This window comes from Notolabrus celidotus, chromosome 24, assembly GCF_009762535.1.
Source record: "Notolabrus celidotus isolate fNotCel1 chromosome 24, fNotCel1.pri, whole genome shotgun sequence".
Taxonomy (NCBI): domain Eukaryota; kingdom Metazoa; phylum Chordata; class Actinopteri; order Labriformes; family Labridae; genus Notolabrus; species Notolabrus celidotus.
In genome coordinates, this window is record NC_048295.1 from 5,433,461 (window position 1) to 5,455,074 (window position 21,614).

The 21,614-nt window shown below is 42.6% G+C and overlaps 2 protein-coding genes across 16 annotated transcripts in view; one reads left to right on the forward strand and one right to left on the reverse strand.

Moving 5' to 3' along the window:
• Positions 1–4,996, forward strand: part of chrm4a (cholinergic receptor, muscarinic 4a) — a 63,006-nt gene extending 58,010 nt beyond the window's left edge. For 7 of the 10 annotated variants that reach the window (XM_034677457.1, XM_034677456.1, XM_034677458.1 and 4 more), the window contains 5 exons: positions 2,526–3,055; positions 3,450–3,543; positions 4,041–4,128; positions 4,219–4,355; positions 4,586–4,996. The gene's annotated coding sequence lies outside the window, so the exon portion shown is untranslated. Of the gene's footprint in view, positions 1–2,318; positions 3,056–3,449; positions 3,544–4,040; positions 4,129–4,218; positions 4,356–4,585 lie in introns of all 10 variants that reach the window. The other 3 variants (XM_034677462.1, XM_034677459.1, XM_034677455.1) reach the window with 3 other exon arrangements.
• Positions 1,420–21,614, reverse strand: part of dgkza (diacylglycerol kinase, zeta a) — a 66,657-nt gene continuing 46,462 nt past the window's right edge. For all 6 annotated transcript variants that reach the window (XM_034677451.1, XM_034677449.1, XM_034677450.1 and 3 more), the window contains 11 exons: positions 17,651–17,717; positions 16,327–16,367; positions 14,868–15,010; positions 9,513–9,602; positions 9,225–9,281; positions 8,345–8,394; positions 4,436–4,476; positions 4,209–4,329; positions 4,052–4,088; positions 3,710–3,809; positions 1,420–3,018 (listed from right to left, as the gene is read on the reverse strand). In XM_034677451.1, the coding sequence (XP_034533342.1) occupies positions 2,902–3,018; positions 3,710–3,809; positions 4,052–4,088; positions 4,209–4,329; positions 4,436–4,476; positions 8,345–8,394; positions 9,225–9,281; positions 9,513–9,602; positions 14,868–15,010; positions 16,327–16,367; positions 17,651–17,717 (864 nt within the window). In that variant the 3' untranslated portion in view covers positions 1,420–2,901. The remainder of the gene's footprint in view (positions 3,019–3,709; positions 3,810–4,051; positions 4,089–4,208; positions 4,330–4,435; positions 4,477–8,344; positions 8,395–9,224; positions 9,282–9,512; positions 9,603–14,867; positions 15,011–16,326; positions 16,368–17,650; positions 17,718–21,614) is intronic.

Here is a 21,614-nt window from a genome sequence, read left to right on the forward strand (position 1 = left end):
ACTCCTCCTCTCACTGAAGCAAAGTCAACACCGGGCCTTTGAATTCTCATCGACAGGCCTGTGTGTCAAATCTGCATTCAACACTGTGTCACAGTCGCAATGAGATTAAACTCCATTGCTCCACATTTTTCTGCTCACAGGATACGGCAGCTGGAGAGGCGTAGGTTTATTTAAATGTATAGATCTTCGTAGTGGATCTGTGACCCGCTCTGTTTACATCTTACTGTTTACAAATTTTACAAACTTTGTGGAGTTAAAACCTGAGGACTTCCTCCTCCTCTTCTTTTAATACTTGCAGTCATGGAAAACATCCACACCGGTGACGCCATTTTTACTCTCTCATCAGCTTCTTCTTCTGTACGTGTCATTTTAGATTTTGAAGCTACTTTTATAATCCGTTTGTTGAGCTGCTTCATCACCCCTCAGGAGTCCTGACTCTCGACCTTCTCTGCAAACAGCTGTGTGCATAAACTGTAAACCTCCCTCGTTCATGAAAGAGTTGAAACTGAAAGGACTGAACTTCTCTAAGAACAGAAACAGATGTAGTTATTGATCCCCGTCTACATACGGCTGATCAGGATGATATTCAAACGTATCGATCGCTCCATCTCGTATCCAGTAATGAGCTCTGCTTTGTTTTCAGAGGATGAGCAGACTTCTTCTTTTATTGATCATGTTACAAATGTCGTCGTGTGTGTTCAAACTCTGCACTGTATTCTAAAAGCATGTTTATATTCAAGTCAGAAGACGAGCTGCAGAACGTGCTGCAGCTCGTTCAAACATGTAAAAACAAAATAACAGTTTGAGTCGTCTCCAATTATTCCTGTAGCCGCTGAGCCGTGTCTTTATTTCCTGATAATGAACTGAACAAAGTTTAAACTCATGAAGTCCTGTTGTGAAGAAACTTTCCTCCAAAGCAGCGTGAGAGAGAGAATTCACAAACTGACTGTGAGCTCAGGGTCTGAAAGTTGTGTTTGCTGATTTTCACTGTAGACAGATTCTTAAATATTCACTTTTTGGACTTCAGATCAGATGTGGGCAGAAAGCACGAGGCGTTTCTGAAAACTGGACCTCTTAAAGGAGCTTCATTGATGAGAGAAAAATCCTCTTTCTGACTTCTTGTAGCACCAAAAACATTTCATGTTTCATGTCACGCAACGAGCAGAGACTTGTTCTCCCTGTGAGCTCCAGAACTCAAGGTTAACATGTTTACATAAATATCAGAGCGAGCGTGTTTGGAGTCTTCACATGCTCACGACAAGGACGGCATCGAGCTGTTTGCAGAGTCCGGACTCATTAGATGTTCACAGAGTCGTCGTGAGTTAGGAGGTGGGATTAGGATGCGTTGAATTGAGTTGTGTTTGCAGAGCGAGGTTTGGATCAGGGTGTGTTCTCAGAGGAGAAAGTGGACCATGAATCTTTGAGAATGAAGACAGTTTATTAGTTTCCCTTTAACAGCTCAGGTTACAGTTCGTCATCATGATGAAGCTCAGAATAAAAACAACTTGATTTTCCTTTAACGTCAACAAAAACAATCCTGATAAAAACCTAACGTACACACCATCATCCGACGTCACTGCACTCTAATAAAAACACACAGAAGAAATATTCACATTAACATTTGGTCAGTTTGAGAGATGAGATATTGAATGTTACATCTTCCTCCTCATGATGGATTTAAATACTCTAAAACATTCTGGAGGCTTAAATTCAAACACAGGAATCAGACTTTAAATATTTCAAACAGAAGAGTTGGAGGAATAAAGTGATGAGTGGATGATTTGAACGGTGAGGATGAAAACAACAGTATATTCAATAATTAAAGCAGATGGATTTAACTCAACCCTCGACCTCTCAGTGCTTTGGTCTATGGAGATCCATCGTCTCATCGTTAAAGCAACACTTCCTCCCGCTCGGTGAAACTCCCATTTGGTGCGATCTCAAGGCCACGACATCGACACTACGCATGAGATATTAATAATCGCACACTAAGAAGAACGTCCACGGTTTGAGCATAAGGTGCTAAATTCAAAAAGCAGTTTTTACTCCACTCAGCAGAAACGTTTGAAGCCAACGCTGTAAAAAAGAATGTTGGTTAAGGTTTTAGATTCTGGAGGTTTGACACTCTGATAACTCTGTTTCCTCTCTAACCGTGACATTGTTTAAATCTTTAAAATACGTTACAACATCTACGCATCAGAAAACACAAGTCTGTGTGAGACTCTGTTCTGGGGTTGAAATGAGGACGGAAATGAATCATGTGACTGCGTTTCTACAAAGCTGAAATCTAAACTACACGTATTTTAATATTTCTGCAGAAGAAGAAAGAATCACACCCTTACAAGACGTGTCTTTAGAATCTTCTGATGGAGGCAGCCGGTAAAAACGGTTTAAACACAGACTTTAAATCCACATCAAGTTTTCCTCCTGCCGCTGGTTTATTTAACACAATAAAGTTTGACACTCTTGAGATCATTCAGATGATGAATTCATATTCCCGCTCTTCTTGTTTTATTCTCACACAGACAGCTGCAGAGAGGATCAGCTGAGATGCCCGACAGCTTCAAAGGTGATTTCCTGAGTTTCAACCGTGACATAAATACAATCTACAGACTCTTAAACCTTCTGAGACTAAAGTAAAACACATGAACTGTCTGGTCTCTAATCGATGAGTCTTCTGGAGTTCCTGAAAAGTCTGATATGCAGATGATCTTCAGAGTCCGAGTGAAAACGCTGTAATCTCTTTAAACACAACCAGTTCAGATTTGGCACAGCTTCTCTGAGCGTCCTCACGCCAGCAGTCCTCCAATCACAGAGACCGTGAGTCAGTCAGTCTCATGGCGGTGAGGAGGACCTCAGCAGGTTCTTCATCGTTCAGTCCGTGAAGAGTCCCCTGACGTGTCAGACCGCAGTTTCCTGGTCCTCCCTCTGGATCATCTGGTAGTGCTGCCTGTTCTCCAGATAACCGGCCAGCTCGGCGTCCTGAGCCTTCTCCGCCCGGTTCTTAGGAGTGTCGCCCTGATGGAGACAAACACAGAACCTCAACTTAACCTTTGTGAGTACTTTAATGACAATCAGACATCACAGCTTCCACATCTTCACACTCAAATCTAACCATGAAGCTCAGACTGACCCAGATCAACCTTCAGGTTTCACTCTCCCTCCACAGAGCCTCAGAGAATATTATCATGTACTTATAACATTTAGAGACTTGAGGTTTTTAAAGATGAATTTAAACAATTTTATTTGTACATTTAGTTCATTTATTCTTTGTGTATATAAATGAGCTTCATTTCAGACGTGTCACACCGACAGTCTGACAGAGATAACTGAGCTCTTCACACACCATGTAGAAATCATCTTCTCGTCATTTGTCCTGCGATACATTCACTGTCTCCCTCCCTATCTCCCTCTCTGTCTGTCTGTCTCCCCCTTCTCTCTGTATCTAGGTCAGTGCTGAGTCCAGCCTGTTAGACTCTCTCTGCGTGGATCTGAGCTGAATGAGAGAAGAAGAAGCATCGAGAGGGGCGGCTCGCACTGATGGTAAGAAGAAGAAGCTGGAGTCTGTGTTTTAGACGAGGGTGGAGGGACGTCAGAATAAAGAGGAACACTCAGTTTATTAAAGGTTGATCTCACTTTATTAGAGACGGGAGGTCTGACATGCTGTGGTGATCTTACTACTCAGCTTGAACGTGATGATTTGACATACCTGTAGGTCAGTCTTCATGAGCGAGGCTCCTGCTTCCACCAGATAATGACAGATGGATCTGTGACACAGAGACGCAGCTCGATGAAGAACCGTCTCCCCCCTGGTCGGAGAGAGAGAGAGGGGGGGATTAGAGCGTCTGAGAGAAGCGTCCTCTGGGAGTCCGGCTCCCTGCAGCTGTGTTTGGTGTCTGATGTTTGTGCTCTGACAGTTTGGACGCCCGGCTCGTGTTTCACAAGAATCAGGGAGACACAGTCACAGGACTCCAGTCTCAGAGTTTGACAGCAGCTTCAAAGCCACGTGTGTGTGTAATGATCTCTGTTTGAATCTGCAGGTTGAACTTACTGATGTTTCTCTGCGACGTCCAGCAGGTCACTTGAAGCTGCAGAGAGACGACACACAAGGACGTGATCATCATCCAGGTAACAAACGCTGCTATAAACTCACTCTTTATCAATTACAATAAATGGACTGTGGATGCTGATTGGCTGTCGTGACTCACTGTTATCCAGGATGAAGCGGACCAGCTCTTTGCTCCCTGCACTGACAGCGTGATGGAGCAAACTGCAGCCTGAAGAGTCCAGCGCCGTGAGGTCGGCTCCCTGCTGGTGCAGCTCCTGCAGCTGATGATGAAGTCAAAGTTCAAGGAGTGAGTTTCTACGTTTGATACCAATCCTTCATAGTGCCTGAAAGCTTTAAGAAGGAGGTACAAATAAAAGTTTTGCTCACCTTCTTCAAGTCTTTCTTCTTCACACACTCAATCAGCTGATCTAGAAACAGAGAGAGAGACTTTAACATCAGAACTGAAACATAGGTGAACATTGGTATCTGGTGATGTTACTGATGTGTCTTTGTGTGGATGTGTGACCCCGTCTATAGGTCAGGTTTTGGTAAGGGACAGATTTCTGAGACCATTCAGCATCCTGACTTTCATCCATCAAGAGAGGATCACCCACAGAAGAAAGGAGACTCCTGTGAAGTGGATGGAGAGCCCACCAACAGGATCTGAGCAAGACCTTCTGTGCTTCTTAGTGCAGACAAAGACACTCACACTTCAAAAGGGGGGAATTATTTTATGTGCACACTTGATGTTTGATGTTGTGTTGTCTTTATTGATATTCAGGCTCTGGGCATCCCTAGACTACTACTAGTAGTACCAGAATACCAGCCCCGGGTGACCACTTCCCTTCTTCTTCAAGTGGCGTGCAGACGAGTTTCTGTGTCACCGACGAGGGATCTACGCATCCTGATAGTCCAGTCACTGTCGTAAATAAAGTTATTGATGATATAGTTTGTCTAACACATCTGTGTCTCTCTAGAACCAGTCTGTGGAAACCTCACGGTGACAACACAAGCAGACCAGGACCATGAGGGCCAGTTGCTGAGGTGAACTCCATACAAACTACTACTGATGTTCACATTTACACATCAGCCAGTCAGTTTGTCTGGAGTTCACCTCAGCAACTGGCTCTCATGGTCCTGGTCTGCTTGTGTATTACTATGAGGTTATATATACTATATGTGCTAGTACAAATACTTATTACTACTGGAAGTTACAAGTAGTAACTTCCAGTAGTTATAATAACCCTATAAATACATCTGAAATAACATTGCATGGCATAACATAGTAATAACCAACTCATTTGCATAGGGAATGATATGCGAGCTCTCAAAGTGAGGCCTCGCATATCATTCCCTATGCAAATGGGTTGGTTATTACGTAGTAATAACACAGTAATAACCAACAAAATTTGCATAAAATTTGCATAGGGAATGAGATGCGAGGGTTTTTCTGGATTTTCGAGTTTTTGGGCTCGCATCTCATTCCATATGCAAATTTTATGCAAATGAGCTGGTTATAACATAGTAATAACATAGTAATAACATAGTAATAACCAACTCATTTGCATAAATTTGCATGCGGAATGAGATGCGAAATTTCCGGGATTTTGGATTTTCGTTTTCCCTTTTTTTTCGCATCTCATTACGTATGCAAATTTTATGCAAATGAGGTGGTTATTACTATGTTATAACTGCGTTATTACTATGTTATAACCACCTCATTTGCATAAAATTTGCATACGTAATGAGATGCGAAAAAAAAAGGGAAAACGAAAATCCAAAATCCCGGAAATTTCGCATCTCATTCCGCATGCAAATTTATGCAAATGAGTTGGTTATTACTATGTTATTACTATGTTATTACTATGTTATAACCAGCTCATTTGCATAAAATTTGCATATGGAATGAGATGCGAGCCCAAAAACTCGAAAATCCAGAAAAACCCTCGCATCTCATTCCCTATGCAAATTTTATGCAAATTTTGTTGGTTATTACTGTGTTATTACTACGTAATAACCAACCCATTTGCATAGGGAATGATATGCGAGGCCTCACTTTGAGAGCTCGCATATCATTCCCTATGCAAATGAGTTGGTTATTACTATGTTATGCCATGCAATGTTATTTCAGATGTATTTATAGGGTTATTATAACTACTGGAAGTTACTACTTGTAACTTCCAGTAGTAATAAGTATTTGTAGTAGTATATATAACCTCATAGTAATACACAAGCAGACCAGGACCATGAGAGCCAGTTGCTGAGGTGAACTCCAGACAAACTGACTGGCTGATGTGTAAATGTGAACATCAGTAGTAGTTTGTATGGAGTTCACCTCAGCAACTGGCCCTCATGGTCCTGGTCTGCTTGTGTTTGTCACCGTGAGGTTTCCACAGACTGGTTCTAGAGAGACACAGATGTGTTAGACAAACTATATCATCAATAACTTTATTTACGACAGTGACTGGACTATCAAGATGCGTAGATCCCTCGTCGGTGACACAGAAACTCGTCTGCACGCCACTTGAAGAAGAAGGGAAGTGGTCACCCGGGGCTGGTATTCTGGTACTACTAGTAGTAGTCGTAGTAGTCTAGGGATGCCCAGAGCCTGAATAGCAATAAAGACAACACAACATCAAACATCAAGTGTGCACATAAAATAATTCCCCCCTGTTGTAGTGTGAGTGTCTTAATCTGTACTACAACACTAAGAAGCAGAGAAGGTCTTGCTCAGATCCTGTTGGTGGGCTCTCCATCCACTTCACAGGAGTCTCCTTTCTTCTGCGGGTGATCCTCTATCCTTAGAAGAAGCAGACAAACCAAGACGAAGACAACCTATGAGGAGAGGAAACTAGAGGAGACACATCTGGGGAGGAGGAGATTTAAGAGACTATAACAGTGTAATGCATAAACCTGACTACATCATTGTATCACACAAAGTGGGCTCAACACAGAGACACACACAGACACACACAAACAGACTGACACGCACAGACACACACAAACAAACAGACATGCACATACAAACGGACACACATACAATCAGACACACACAAACAGACAGACATGCAAACGCAGGCAGACACACAGACACAGACAGACACATGCACGAGAGAGAGAGAGACACACACACACAAAAAAAAGCCACACAGAGAGACACGCGCGCGCACACACGTCACTTGCTCCATTGAACTCCTCGGTTTGATGCAGTCAACCTGTCTGACCCTTATGGGAGCTGTCAGTGTGTGTGTGTGTGTGTGTGACAGACAGAGCGACAGATTGAATCTTAATGTTGCTATAACCCGATCTTCTTCTTTCACACCAACACACACTTATCTCTCTGACATCAGAGCACCACCGTGTTTGTTAGCTGCTGTGGACTCCAGACTGATTACCATAGCTCCTTTAATCACTGACAGAGAACTGGGTTGTGTTCAGCCCCAAACGCACCACTCCAAAAACTAGAATCAAACACAGAAACCTGCTGGCAAACTCCCCGCCCAGAGAGACAGAGAGAGATACAACTGAACCAGATCATGAAGCGAAAACACAAGAGTCCCCGAAGAGAAGAAAACCACCGCCAAGCTGACACAGAGAAAACTCCCAGCATGCAAAGTGAGCCGCCTCGAGGAGACAGAGGTTGAAAAAATAATGTCAGAGAAGAAAACAATCTGTCTAGAGACACAGAAGCTGTCGCACACCTGTCTTTGTTCCTCTCTCTCTCACACACACACACACACACACGCACGCACGTACACACACACTGTCTGTATGTAATAAATGTGTACCTATGTGTGTACCTGTGTATATATGTGTACCTGTGTGTACCTTTGTGTGTACCTATGTGTGTACTTATGTGTGTGCCTATGTGTGTACCTGTATGTGCCTTACCACACACTCACACTGTCTGTGTGTAATAAATGGACCTTCTCTGATCATTAAATATCTGATGAGGATATTGAATCTTAAGACTCCCTATGTGTTTCCACAGCTGTGTAAACTCCACAAACACTGTTCTGTTCAGCTGAAGGTCTCCAGTTTACAGGGTCACTTTTAAAACCATAACACCGGGAGAGATGCATTAGCGTTGGGCTGAGAGAAGACTACTGTGTGTGATGTTATTGTGGACGGCGGATGGAATAAAACAGACTGCAGGTAATCTACCAATCAGACACGTTCAGCATTGCAGACCATGCCCCCCGAAAGCCCCGGGACCTTTGAAAAGTACTACCTTACCTTACCCCCTTACCTTAGTTCAAGGGAAGGGGGGCAAGTGCAAGAACCAGGGTTAGTTACCTTTTTCTGTCTCCTTCTCTGATTCGATTGGTTTCAGGCTCCTCTCCGTTCTGCAGAGAGAGAGAGTAAAACGGTCAGAAGAGACACTCACTGCTTCTACATCTGCTGCCATTTGTGGAGCTAAAAACTCCTCAAACACACACTCTCTGAAAGCACGGACACACACACACACACACACACACACACACTCTGAATCCTCAACACTCTGCTTCATAGTACGTGGAGTTTTTAAAGGGGGTTTCCAGTGTTTTCAAACCAGGGCTCTTTATTTTTACATATCTAGGGTTAAAAAACGAGTAACAGTTATGAAAGGTTTGGAATTGCTCGCTTCATGAGTCTGTTTTAGCAGAAGAAGAAGTTAAACTCATTATCTTGGACTGTTTTTAAGTAGAAACCTCAGAGAGATAACTTCACGTCTTTCTACCTCATGCATGGCCACACCAAAGCACCCCGGCCTTCTTATGGTGTACTAGTTTAGTGAGAGCTGTGGTGTTTTAATGAGCAGAGACGGTTCTGCTGCGTTTTAATGAGCGGAGCGACGTGACAAAGAGACTCGAGTCAAACTGACAATAACACAGGAACTTTGTTGTTAATGAATGAAAACTGTAAGAAGATCTCACAGACGCATCAACCTCAAACTGCCATCAGAAGCTCAAACACACGTCACACCTCCTGCAGTGGAGTGTTTCATGTTCCTGATGAAGGGGCAACAGCTATCAGAGACGACCTGACAGAAGGTGTGTGATCAGGTATTTGCTCAGTGAGTTGACACACCTGTACTGTCAGAGGCAATCATTACCAGGCAGGGAATCTAACCCCTGATGCTAACAGCCTTACGCAAGACACAAGAGTGTAAGTATGTTTGTGTGAGCGGACTGACCTCAGCTTTGGTTTGAAATCAGCAGCAGTGGTGTTGGAACGATGGATACATCCCGCTCTGTCAAACACAAACCAGAGACAAGTTTATAACATCATCAGCTATAAACTCTTCATCATGCATTTAAAGAAAAGGGTGATATAATATGAATGAATGGAGTGCTAGCTTGATTAGAAAGTGCTACACAGCAGTACACGACCTGCACATTGCTGAATGCAATAAAAGTGGTCACACAGGGAGACAGTTTGTCCCTCTAAATTAATGCTGCCTTTCTTTCTGTGGCGTTCTCACCTGCTGAGCTTGCTGGGCAGAGGCGCCGTGTTGTTGGTCAAAGCCTCGGCTGCACAGCTGTCACTGTTCACACGCGGCCTCTGGGAGGAACTGCAGCAGAGGAGCACAGAGGAAACACAATCAATGCACAGACTCAGAGAAACCTACAGTCAGACATGTAATGATTAAAAAGAAGAAGAATTTAAAACCCATGTGAGCATTTCTGGTCCAGCGTGTCCATAAAAACAACTCTAATGATGGCAAAACTCTGATCAACAACCTTTGTGTAACCTCTTTGCCGCAGCGTTTGAACGTTTGGAGCCCGGTTAGATAAAGAGTTAAAAAAGCTGAACACAGATAATGAGCATGAGTGGGATAAAAGCGATGGAAGAGGAAGGAGAAGCAAGAATAAAGCAGTTTGAAGATGTGTTGAAGTGAAAGAAGCTTTTAAAACGTGGAGACGACAGTGGAAGCCTAAAAGGAGAAGAGTCTGACATACAATCTGTAACATCTGGAGAGAGAGAGGGGTGCAGTGACGTACAGTAAGCCTGGTGTAGAGAGGTTGCTACTCAGAGACAGTAAACAGGACATGAAGGAGTCCAGAGTAGACTCAGACCTCGGGCTGATGTTGGATTTTAATGAATATTCTCTATTTGGATTTCCTCCGTCAAAAACCTGACAAGTAACCTCTCCCGGGGAGCCGAATAATAATAATAATAATCTAGCGGAGGTGGAATTAGCATAATGTTTTTATATCCACAAACCTCTTAAAGGGGAGGTCAGAGACGGAAATGTTTTTCAAGAGAGCGGCAGAGACCGCTTCGTAACGCCCACGCTGTCCAAACACGACGGTTATTCTGAAGGTGTCTTACTAAAAGTTGATTATTCACACGGCTGAAAATCGAAGAGCTTAAAGAGCTTGTAGTGCCCTTTTACCCCTCTAGAACACTCTGCTCTCAGCATGCAGGCCTGCTCATCATACCTTAAGTCTCTAAATGTAGTATGGGAGGTAGAACCTTCAGTTATCAGGCCCCTCTCCTTTGGAATCATCTACCAGTCAGGGTCCAGGAGGCAGACACCCTCTCTACTTTTAAGAGTAGGCTTCAAACTTTCCTTTTTGTCTGAGGCAGCATCATTTACTAAAACACACAAACTAACCTGATTAAAAACACTCATCCTCACTGAGGGCTCTGTTTCAGATATTTCAACGAGCTGCTCTAAGCTCTGGTGGTAAGTAAAGATGTTTGAGTGTGATCCTGTTCTTCCTGTTGCAGTATAATGAATGCCCGAGGTGTGTTTTCACTGTCTCCTCATAAACTACCCCACACTGCTGTGGTCCTCCTCAGCTGGAGCCCACCATTACCAGCCATCCTTTAACCTTCCTTCCTTCTCTCTCTCTCTCTGCGCGGCTCAACTTGTGTGTGGCAGCTCTGGTGATTAGAGGGGAAGTCAAACTTTTAACAGTGTGTGGTGTGGAGTTTAGTCCTCCTCCTACGTCTCCTCCGTTAGTACGTTTATCTGGCAGTTATCAGTGTCAGAGCTTTGATTCGGCTGTAAAACAAGCAGAGGAAAACAAACGTCATGCTGCTGCTGCTGCTGACTCCCATTATAGCTGAAAACTGTCACAGGCATCCGCTGCTCTGTGTGACACGTCAGGAAAGTTTTCACTGACCGCCGGCGACTGATGCAGAAGACACGGTGGGTCCTGAGGAGATTTCACACTGAGAAACACATACCACCCCGAGGAGGGATGAGGCGCTGCAGCTGCACCCAGCCTCCAGCTCCAGAGTTATATTTGTGTTTTTTACACCTCACCTCTCCGTCTCCCGTCACCTGAGATCTCCTCCGTCTGAGTGACTGCATGCAGGACAGGAGCTTTTAGATGATGTCCTACAGAGTCCTGTTTACCTCAAGTGTCTGTCAAACAACATTTACAAAGTATTCTCTCCACTCTAACTTTTCCATACATCAGATTAAACTCCGGGTGTGTGTGGACTCTGCACTCAGGGGTCTGGATGTTGGCTGGGGAGGTGTTTTGGCAGAGTGGATGACTAACTTTCAGAGTTTCTTCTGCCTGAGGGAGCTGCAGGAACCCCGTCACATCAACAGTCTTCAGCGATACGGGAAACACTTTTAATTCCACTTGTCAACTCTGGAAAAACACTTCAGACGTCCGACTCTGAGACCGGCTGTTAACTTCTCAAATCTCGCCTTTCACTGACAGTCGATGTATCTTTAGCACAATGTTTCTTTTAACTACAAGTACCGTCTTCATCTGACCTTAAACAAACGATTTAAGACGCATTAAGTCCACCAAACATTTACAGCAGAGGTGGCAGATCAGAGAGGGTCGGTTAATCATCCTTCAGTCTTCAGAGGTTAGAAGTGTCACAACACGTTCTGAAGTGTGACAACATCTCTTAAAAAATCTCTAAAAGTAGTATGGGAGGTGGAACCTTCAGTTATCAGGTCCCTCTCCTTTGGAATCATCTACAAGTCAGGGTCCAGGAGGCAGACACCCTCTCTGCTTTTAAGAGTAGGCTTCAAATTTTCCTTTTAGATAAAGCTCATAGTTAGAGCTGGATCAGGCTTGGACCAGCTTTTGTTATGCTGCTATATGCCTAGACTGCCGGGGGGAACTAGCACACTGACACACTGGGATCCTAGCTCACCCCCTTCCCCCCAACCCCCTCATCACTTACTTTAATTCTTCCTGTCCCATTAAAGTGACTAACCATAGACCTTTCTGGAGTCCCTGAGCTCCCTTGTCTCGCAGGTCCCTCTGAGCTGCCGTAGACGTCCTCCTGCTGCAGAGGTGCTGGACTCCAGCGGCAACAGCTTCTATTACTCGTCTCATCACTATCACCTCTCTCTCTTACTCCCCTCTATCCCTCTTTCAAGGCATGATGGCTGTCTAACATGAGTCTGGTCCTGCTGGAGGTTTCTGCCTGTTGAAAGGAAGTTTGTCCTTGCCGCTGTACCTAGCTAAATACTGCGATGTGCAATGCTCATGGTGGATTAAGGTGGGGTCAGACTGAGTCTTATCCTGTCTTGGTGTTGGGTCTCTGTTCATAATTTGACATAGAGTGGTCATAGGTGGTTTCTCCTCCTGCCGCTGCTTCGACCCTGCGTCTGCTCTAACTTTAGAGTAAACTGACGGCATGTGAAGCCATCAGCTCAGAAATCAGTGGGAAAAAATAACAAAATGTTTGGTGTGTAGGTGTCTTTCAGTTCGTCAGAGGGATGGAGAGAAGCAAGAGAAAGAGAGAGAAAGAGAGAGAGGTAATTATGGTGGGAGGAATAACGTTCACCTCTGGCCCTGCGTGGGCAAACTGCTACTCTGTTTATGTGTGAGTATGTGTGTGAGTGTGTGTGTGTGTGTGTGTGTGTGTGTGTCTAAGTGTGGCAGATTGGTGTGACTCTTGAGCGCTCTGACATGCTTTCCATCTCTCTCTCCATCCACTGTTTTTCTATCTTTTCCTCCCAAACCCATCTCTCTCTCTCTCTCTCTCTGCCCCTGCCTCTCGGTCTCATCTCTCCTCCTCATCCTCCCACTCAGTGCACTCAGCATTGCAAATCAGCCCGCCAACACACACACGTGCGCACACATACACACACATAGCCGAGGGGAAGTGTTGTTAGGATCAGCAGGTTGCGTTGCTCTGCCTATCCTCACATTGTACCTGTTACTGCTTTTATTCCCTCCTTCTCTTCTGTATGCTAATCCTTACATGTTACCCTTTTAAATCAGACTCCTAACTTATTTAATTATCTATCTGTCTGTTTTATTTATTTAATTAATTATTTATCAATCTATCTATTTATTTATTCACTTATTTTCTTATCTATCATCTATATATCTATCTATCTTATTTATTTATTTATTTATCTATCTAATTATTTATTTACTTATTTATTTATTTACTGACTATTTATTAACTTATCTATCTATCTACCTACCTACCTATCTACCGATCCATCCATCCATCCATCCGTCTGATGGAGGTGTCAGTAAACACGTTCCATCCTGGTTCAATCAGAGCTGTTAACAGGAGTCGTTGCTTTCGGAGCATAATGTCCACTTATGATAACAATTATCATTCAGAGCAGAACGGGTACAAAGGAGCACCATGCTAATGAACCAACAGATTATATTAAACACTGAATCGCTCACATTAACCTCCACACACATGAAGCTTTCACATTTTGTATGTGAACATGCAGAAATAATCAGGGGGTTAAATGAATCAGAACATGTCTGAGTTGATCATCTTTAATTTCATGATCATCGCAGCGTTTAATAAATAAAGTGATGAGTGATGTGGATGAAACCAGGAGCTTGGTATTCATCACGACAACCTCAAACCTGCAGAGAGAAATCAGCCTCCCTTTAAGAACACGTCTCAGAGTCGATGATGGTTAACTTTATCATTGAACTTCTTTATCTAAGGTTGCTCATGAGGCTCATTTCAGTCATGAACTGGGTTGGGTATCGATGGATGGACGGATAGATGGATCGGTGGTGTTTGAATAACGTGCATTTTTCATCTGTTTTGAGATATCATGGAGTCTTTTGAACAAATTGAATCAATCCAAAGTCGAGTTAGAGCTTCAGACCGAGAGTCAGAGATGTCATCAGATATTTAAGACGTCCCACAAACATCTACGTAGAGTAAAACCCGTCTGAGTCTGTCTCCTCTGTGTTGAGTCGCCCCGCAGAGAGAGAACGAGCGTTTACAGACAGCTGCACGAACAGGTTCCTGTAGGTGAGGATTTAATCTGAGTGTCTGTGTGTAAATATGCTTAAAAGGATTTCACATGGAGGCAGGGCGAGCAGAGAAACTGTGATCCACACACACACACACACACCATGGCTAATATTATAGTAACACTTTGCTGTTCTTCAGAGGGAGAAGAAACACAGAGAGAAATATTATTCATGTATTTTCACACACACACACACACACACACACACACACACACACACACACTTCATGCCCTTTATAACAGGCTCTATTCTGACAACTCCAACTGTGAAGCAGCGCTCTGAAATTCAAATGTGCAGCAGCAGCAGTCACATGTACTGTATATCGTCGTATACTGTACGTATAGGTGACTAATGCACCTGACACACTCGGCACACCTCTGTGACTCTCTTTGACTCGACTTCAGGCTGCAACACCTACGGGTTCGCAGTCAGGAGCGGCTCTGGAGCGATGATGATGGAGGTTAAAGACGGACGGCGATCTGAACTTACCTCTGCTCAGGTGGACGCAGGTTTAAACGCTAAGAGCTGCAGAACCGTGTGTTGCTGCCCGGTCTTTACGAACGCACCTAGAACTACTGAAAGGTGGATTCCCTCAGTATCTGACTCACCTGTTGTTCTCTAGGCTGGACGCGGGGTGAACAAGGTCGGGCATGGCGGAGGGGGAGGTGCCTACTGATGCCATCACCACCAGCTCAGGGTCCAGGATGAAGATCTCTTCCTGGGAGATTTCTGAGACGTAGTTAAGATGCTCCTGAAGAAGAAAAAGGGAGACAGACGCACTTTGTACAACATTTGAAGATTTTTAAGCAAGATTTAGACATTTCAAAACCTCCAAAACCTTCACAAACAAATCACAAAAATATTTAGATTTTATTATTTTTGCTCCAGAGTTGAAGGGTTGAAATTAAATCGATGTTTGGTTTCACTTTTCTCAATATTTTATTAACCCCATGTCTGTTTCTGTCATTAACACTGCACCATGAGTTGCATCCTCTATCTAAATGATACTGGAGTATATGTTTGGCAAACGAAGCAGCCAATATTTCCACGGAGCAGCTTCTGTGTTTGTAACGTTGCCCGGACAGGGAACCAAACCAATCTGTACTCGCTGCTTTATTTGCTCAGGCAGATGTGTGTAATCCCTCCTGTCCGGATAGATTTCCATCTGGCCTCATTCATGTGAGGCCAAGCGGACATTTTTATCAAATATGAAGGGGGGGGGGGGCTTTTCCGACGAAGCCTCTGAACCGTAGAAAGTCATAATTTAGCCTCCTCACTGACTCACAAACAACAAGGAGGTTTAAAAGATGTCAGAGTGGAGAGTTTAGAAGTTTGCAGCTCACTATACATCCAGAGAGAGACTCAGTGAGGTGTCACTTGGAGGAAAGTTCCCTCAGCCACATTAAAACCAGAGAGCCGTGTAGATCCGGATGGAAGTGGCAGAGGAATAAATCTCCGCCTGTGACAGTTCAACACTAAACTCTGACTCTGAACCAGGAGCCGGCTGAATATTAACAAGGCTCGGTAGTCAGAGGCTTCTGTACCTGTGCTGTTTGAACCGCACGTCAGAGTAATATGCCAAATGTGCCGTCACTGCCCGGACTTTGGAATAATTAAGCAGCTGCAAAAACCTCCTAAATCATTTCAGGCTCATGAAGCAGTGGACATCTGCTCGCACGGCTGCAGCATTTACATAAAACTTGAGGAGTCGCAACAGGAAGGTCTTTGGCTCTGTGTTAGTCCAAATCTGAGGGGGAAGTTTTGCACAAGTCAACCTCCTGTGTGAGGCTCTGTTTTTAGAGTCTGGGGGCTTAAAGTGGATTTCAAAACTACGGCATCCCCCTTTAACTGAATCCCATAGTCAGACTCAACCTGAGCTTGAATCAGGTGATCAGTGGGTGTACTGCAGGTGAACAGGGGCTGTTATTCTGTGTGGAGCGGTCTCAGAGGTGCTGCGTCTGGAGGTATTCATGACAGCTGACCTCAGCGGGTCAGGGATTGAATATATTTGGAGGCAGCGTTGACAGGACACAGAAATAACCTCTGGTGCGGACGAGACGGACTCACCTGTGCTCGGTCTATCCTGTAGAACCGATCCGCGGTCGTGGCTGAAAGGAGAAGAACACAAACACGGAGTTAAACACTGAGACGTTGGAGACAGAAACAGCAGCTGGGTGTTTTTATAAATGCTGAAAGCTCCGCCGGAAGGCAAATAGCCTCCATCATTGTTAGCTCGGGTGGTTTGTGTCTCAGTGTGACAGCCTGCAGAGTAACAAGACGTCAGGATCAAATCACTGTCTTCCACTGTGAGATAATGGATACCACACATTGTACAAAAACAGCAGGACTGATCCGGATCTAAAACAGAAGGCGAAACAGAGTCAGAGATACAGTAGGCAGGTAACGGCTAAAAATAAGCATTTGAAGTGTGCCATGAGGATACTCGATCTCTGAAACAGTGCAGGAACATTCAGTCAGATCAGGATCATCTGTAGAGGAGAACTCAGGTGTGTTTATATCAGGTCCCTCAGGGTGTGTTCGTTATGTCGCCTTTAAGGCAAACATCCAGTTTCCTTTAATTAATGAGTAAAAAAGTCAAAACAAACATTTCTTTTCTTCCAGCTCCCTCTTTTGTTTGACTTTCACTCCTCCAGGACTCCAGCAGATGCGTTTGTGTGTGTGTGTGTGTTTTAATGCATGCATAACATTGCATAAGACCCAGGTTTCTCTGTGTGATATTTTTGGTAAGCTGCTGCTGCTGCTGTATGAAATTAATATTCATGACTTTCACCCACAATCACAACACAATGGAAGTAAAGCTTGAGGAGCGAATGAACCTGATGTATGTAACAGGTTTGTCTCTGCGTTACTATAATCCTTATAAAACATGGACCGTGCAGCTACATGAGGATCCCAACAAAGCCCCAAACATGGAATCAAATCCTCCCCGTGTGTTTTGACTGTGAGTTTAATAATAATGTGTGCGAGTGAAGCCGTGCTTATCAGTGGAAGAAGACGCAGGAGAGAAGAAGCTGAAAGTGTGTGGGCTGTTTCCCTCATGGCGGTTTAAGAGAAGAAGTTTCAACTCAATTTGATCTACTTCAGCTGCTGTAAGGAACCTGATTAACTAAGAATCAATGTGTCTGCATCAATTGATTGACCCTTCTTTTGTTTTTAGACTGACCTGACCTGACCTTAGCGCATATCCTGGATCTTCGGTTAATGTCAAACTAGAGATCAATTGTGCAGAAAGAATAAGTCGGACGTATTAGGGATGGGCATTTAGAGCCAAAATACTGTTCAATAATTATTAAAATCTATTCAGCGATTGTTCAAATATTGACTTAAAACATGTGGGAGGATGAGCTGCGGAGAGAGGTGGTGTACTCACAGTCGAGGAAACACCACTTAGGAGATAATCTCTGCGAGGACACAATCTTTGGTTTGGCTGCTTCCTCCTGAAACACAAACAGAGAGGAGAGTCAGAAACCAGGGAGGAGGAGGAAGAAGAGAAACACTGAAAAACTGTAAGAAGTAAGGAGAGAAATAAATGGACAGACAGAGCGGAGGGTTTGTGTTCTTTGGTTTTGAAAGACTGCAGGTTAAGGACAAAGTGTGCAGAGATTACAACGCACATCTGACCCTGAAGTGAAGTTGCTCGTTCACGCACATCAACATGTGAAAAAGAAGTGTGCTCGTTTACATGAAATAACTTCTTATTTATTGCCATGATTCAGACTTTTGCAAACAATGATTCATTAAAAAAAAGAGCAGATTGAGCTTCAATCTGGAAAGTCGTCCACGTCCTTAAACATCCTTGGATTTGAAGGTGCATATAACTTCTTCTCGTCCTCTCCTCTCGCCTCATTACTTCGTGGTTTTTTTCACTCACACATCTTTTCATCCGTCCTCCAATTAGCTCCTAACGCAGCAGCGAGACGTTCAACGAGATCAAACACGAGACACCATATAGCCGAGGTTGTGTTGCCTCCCTGCTGCAGCTCTGGTTTCAAATCTGCTTCTTTGTTAACACAGATCTAAACTGTTTCCATCTCCGTGTGTGAACTGCTGGCCCCCGTGCAGCGCGGCCTGACTCCTCTGATCCTGTGAAGACAGCAGTCTGGACACAGATTAACCACAGAATGTCCTGCTGTCAGAGATTTCAGAGTGAAACAGTGAAGTTCTCATCCTGTACTCATTTGCTCCCCACAATCTTTTCATGATCTAATTATTGCTTGGACATGACTTTCCTTTTTTGTATCAAATGATTGAAAAATACAACATTTAAACACAGAATGTATTTGTTTATTTGCTAGTTTGTTAGTTCAGTTCAGTTTATTTTGGAACAGTGGATTATTTCTTTATAATAATGTAAAATTATGAGACAATCAGAACTTAAAAAGGTCAGAAAAAGTGATTAGATTGTGATATTAACCAGAAAACTCACATAATATTATTTATGTATGTTTCCTGAACACACTATAGACTTTCAGTTAGAAATATTGTTCCTATTAATCAATCAGACTTTATTTATAAAGCGCTTTTCATACAATAAAACTTAAAATAGAATAAATTAAGAAAAAGATCCCACCCCAGCCCTGAAGGTTAAGAACACAATATATGCAACAATAGTCATAAAAACAACACAAATAAAATAAATAAATAAAAAAGATGTTGCTGAACTCTCATGATATCTTAATGAGGAAACACTTGAGGTAAAATAAGATGTTAAAACTCAACACAGGAAATTAAACTCACCAAAATAAAATAGATTTCTAAGATAATACAACACTATAGTATGAAACCATTAAAAGAAAATATGATGCTATACTTAAAATAGAATAAAAGTGACCAAAATTTGAACTAGATAATAAATTAATAAATAAATAAATAAAACTGTCACAAGAATTAAACTAAGTTAAAAGCAAGACTAAAAAGGTTGGTCTTGAGTTTGCTTTTAAAAATGTTTGTGCTCTGCCTTTTAAAATTATCATTTAGCTTTAAATTATTTTTTGACAATCTAAAATTTGTAAAGTTTCATAAAATATTTATTAACAGTACATTCAAATTATGTTTTAGGCTGATATTAGTTGAAGTAATGTGTTTGTAAACACCTGTGCATCCTTCTGTGTTGATTACAACAGGTGCTGTTGATGCAACCTGCATAACAATAACATTAGAGCTAGTCTCACTCAGCCTGTTTGTTTAATAACTTATATCCACCACAATTACCTTTAAGTATAAGTTATGTAAATAACTAAACAACAAACCAAAACAATAACAAATCAAAGAGAGCTAACGATGCTAACTTACAGCAGTGTTGCAGCTCGTGGCTCCTCCGCTACGTTAACAACTTCCGGGTTCGGTTTTGGACGTTTTGCATCCGTTTGCATCGTTTTATGACAACAACAGTACTTCGGTCCATTTCCACGGTTAAAACTCGAACTTAAAAAGTATTTTCTGACATAAATTACACCTTTAGACGCTCCGAGACAACAAACGGCTCCAGAAAAGTTTGTTTTGGTCGCCACCAGGTGGAATGAGTTTGCCAATCAGGAGTCCACCAATCAGATCGCACGACCAGCACTTTCGTCGCAGTGACGTCAATACGTAGAGAAGATAATTATTTCTCCTGAATTAGCTATAAATAATAAAAAATAAGAGACAGATCGATGTTTCTTTATGGTTATGTAAGGCAATTTCACATTTTTTTCAATTTAAAAAAGTATATAATATATGTAGTACTTAATAGAGGAGTTATTTTCAGATTTTTAAAGAGGAATCACTAGAAAATAATTCATTTATTAAATAAAAAATAATAAAAAAGGGTTTTAATGTAATTTCTAGCCACGTAATCTTACTGCATATATTACCTTTTTCATTAAGTATTTTTTTAATCTCAGTTATTTTTTCTTTAATCAATGGTGGCTCAGAATATAACATTAGGCTGTTAAAAAAATAAATTGGTTGTGCTTAATGATGCATTTAATACATTTCCTTGCAAAAAGAATGGATATGCCGTGCTTATTTCCTCTTGTGCAAGGGTCATTGCTTCAATAAAAAGTAATATAAATCAATTTAATAAAATGCAACTCTCCTGTAATGTAAATAAAGGCATTTTAATAAACTAAAACCCATCTAAACAATTGTCAGTATCACAGCATCCAAAAGAAGACACAACATTTGGAGCTCCCACACTGATGTTCTGCAGAAATAATAATATACAAACCTTTAACTATCTTTGTATAGGGTTAAAACACCCTTATCTTACATTAAAGACAGTCCTCCAGTGAGCTGTGCATCATTTTTAAAGAAGAGTTTCATTTTCAGCTGTTGTTTGAGTTCACTTTCTACCCAGGCGATGAACTTTTCACAGAATTTGTTTGCTTTATTGTTTTTACAAAGTATTCTTTTGTCTCTTTGTTCTCTTTATTACTCGTACTTGCTTTTTCTGCTTTATTCAGATGTTTTTTTCTTTAATATTTGCTTCTTCTGCGTGCCCTGTGAAGCACCTTGGATTGCCTCTGGGTGAGAATCATGCCTCATTAATTAATTCACTTTTACAAAATCCTGCGAGTACATGTGTGTGTGTATATTCAGCAAACAAAACAGAGTCAAAGTCCTTCTTTTTGTGCACAAATAGGACAATAAACCCGGTCCTGACTCATCAGGATCCCTGCACAGCTGTGAGTGAAGTGACCTGATGCAGAGGGAACCTGAATGGAAGCCTGCGGACTCTCAGGTCAAACAGTCTCCATCAGGGGTTTCATGCTGAGTAAAAAGCTTTGCACGGTGACTGAAATCAACCTCAGAGAGAACATACGATTTTTTAAGCATAAAGCCGGTCAAATTGATGGAAAATCAAAGCTGTTTTTGCAGCTTCAATGCAAAAAAACACATCTTCTCCAGAAGTGAGTGAATGTAAATCATCTCCCTGCGATGGATGTGACAGGAGGAGAAACAAGCTAAAGAAAGCAAAGTCATTTTCTCTTCAGAGTGTGAACCTTTCATGCAGACTGTGACAGAAACGCCGGCTGAAGTAAACACCTCTCCTACTCTCCGTCTCTGCGTTTGTCTCTCCTTATCTCATCCTGCTGTCGGGCTCAGCGGCAGTCTCAGGCTGAGTAAAATCGCCCGTAGGCTTTCACAGCAAAAACCTACAAACGTGGAATCAAAAAGCTGAACTCGTCTGACTCTTCTCTTCCTCACCTTCTTTTCTTCTCTCTGCCTCTCCTCCATTCACTCCTCTTCTCCTTACACAGAAAGTTCCCTGAGTTCGCTCTCTGTTTCGGTCCGATTCCAGAGCCTCCGAGGCGTGTTTCTGATTCATTCTGCGCCTGGAGTTATGTGTGTTA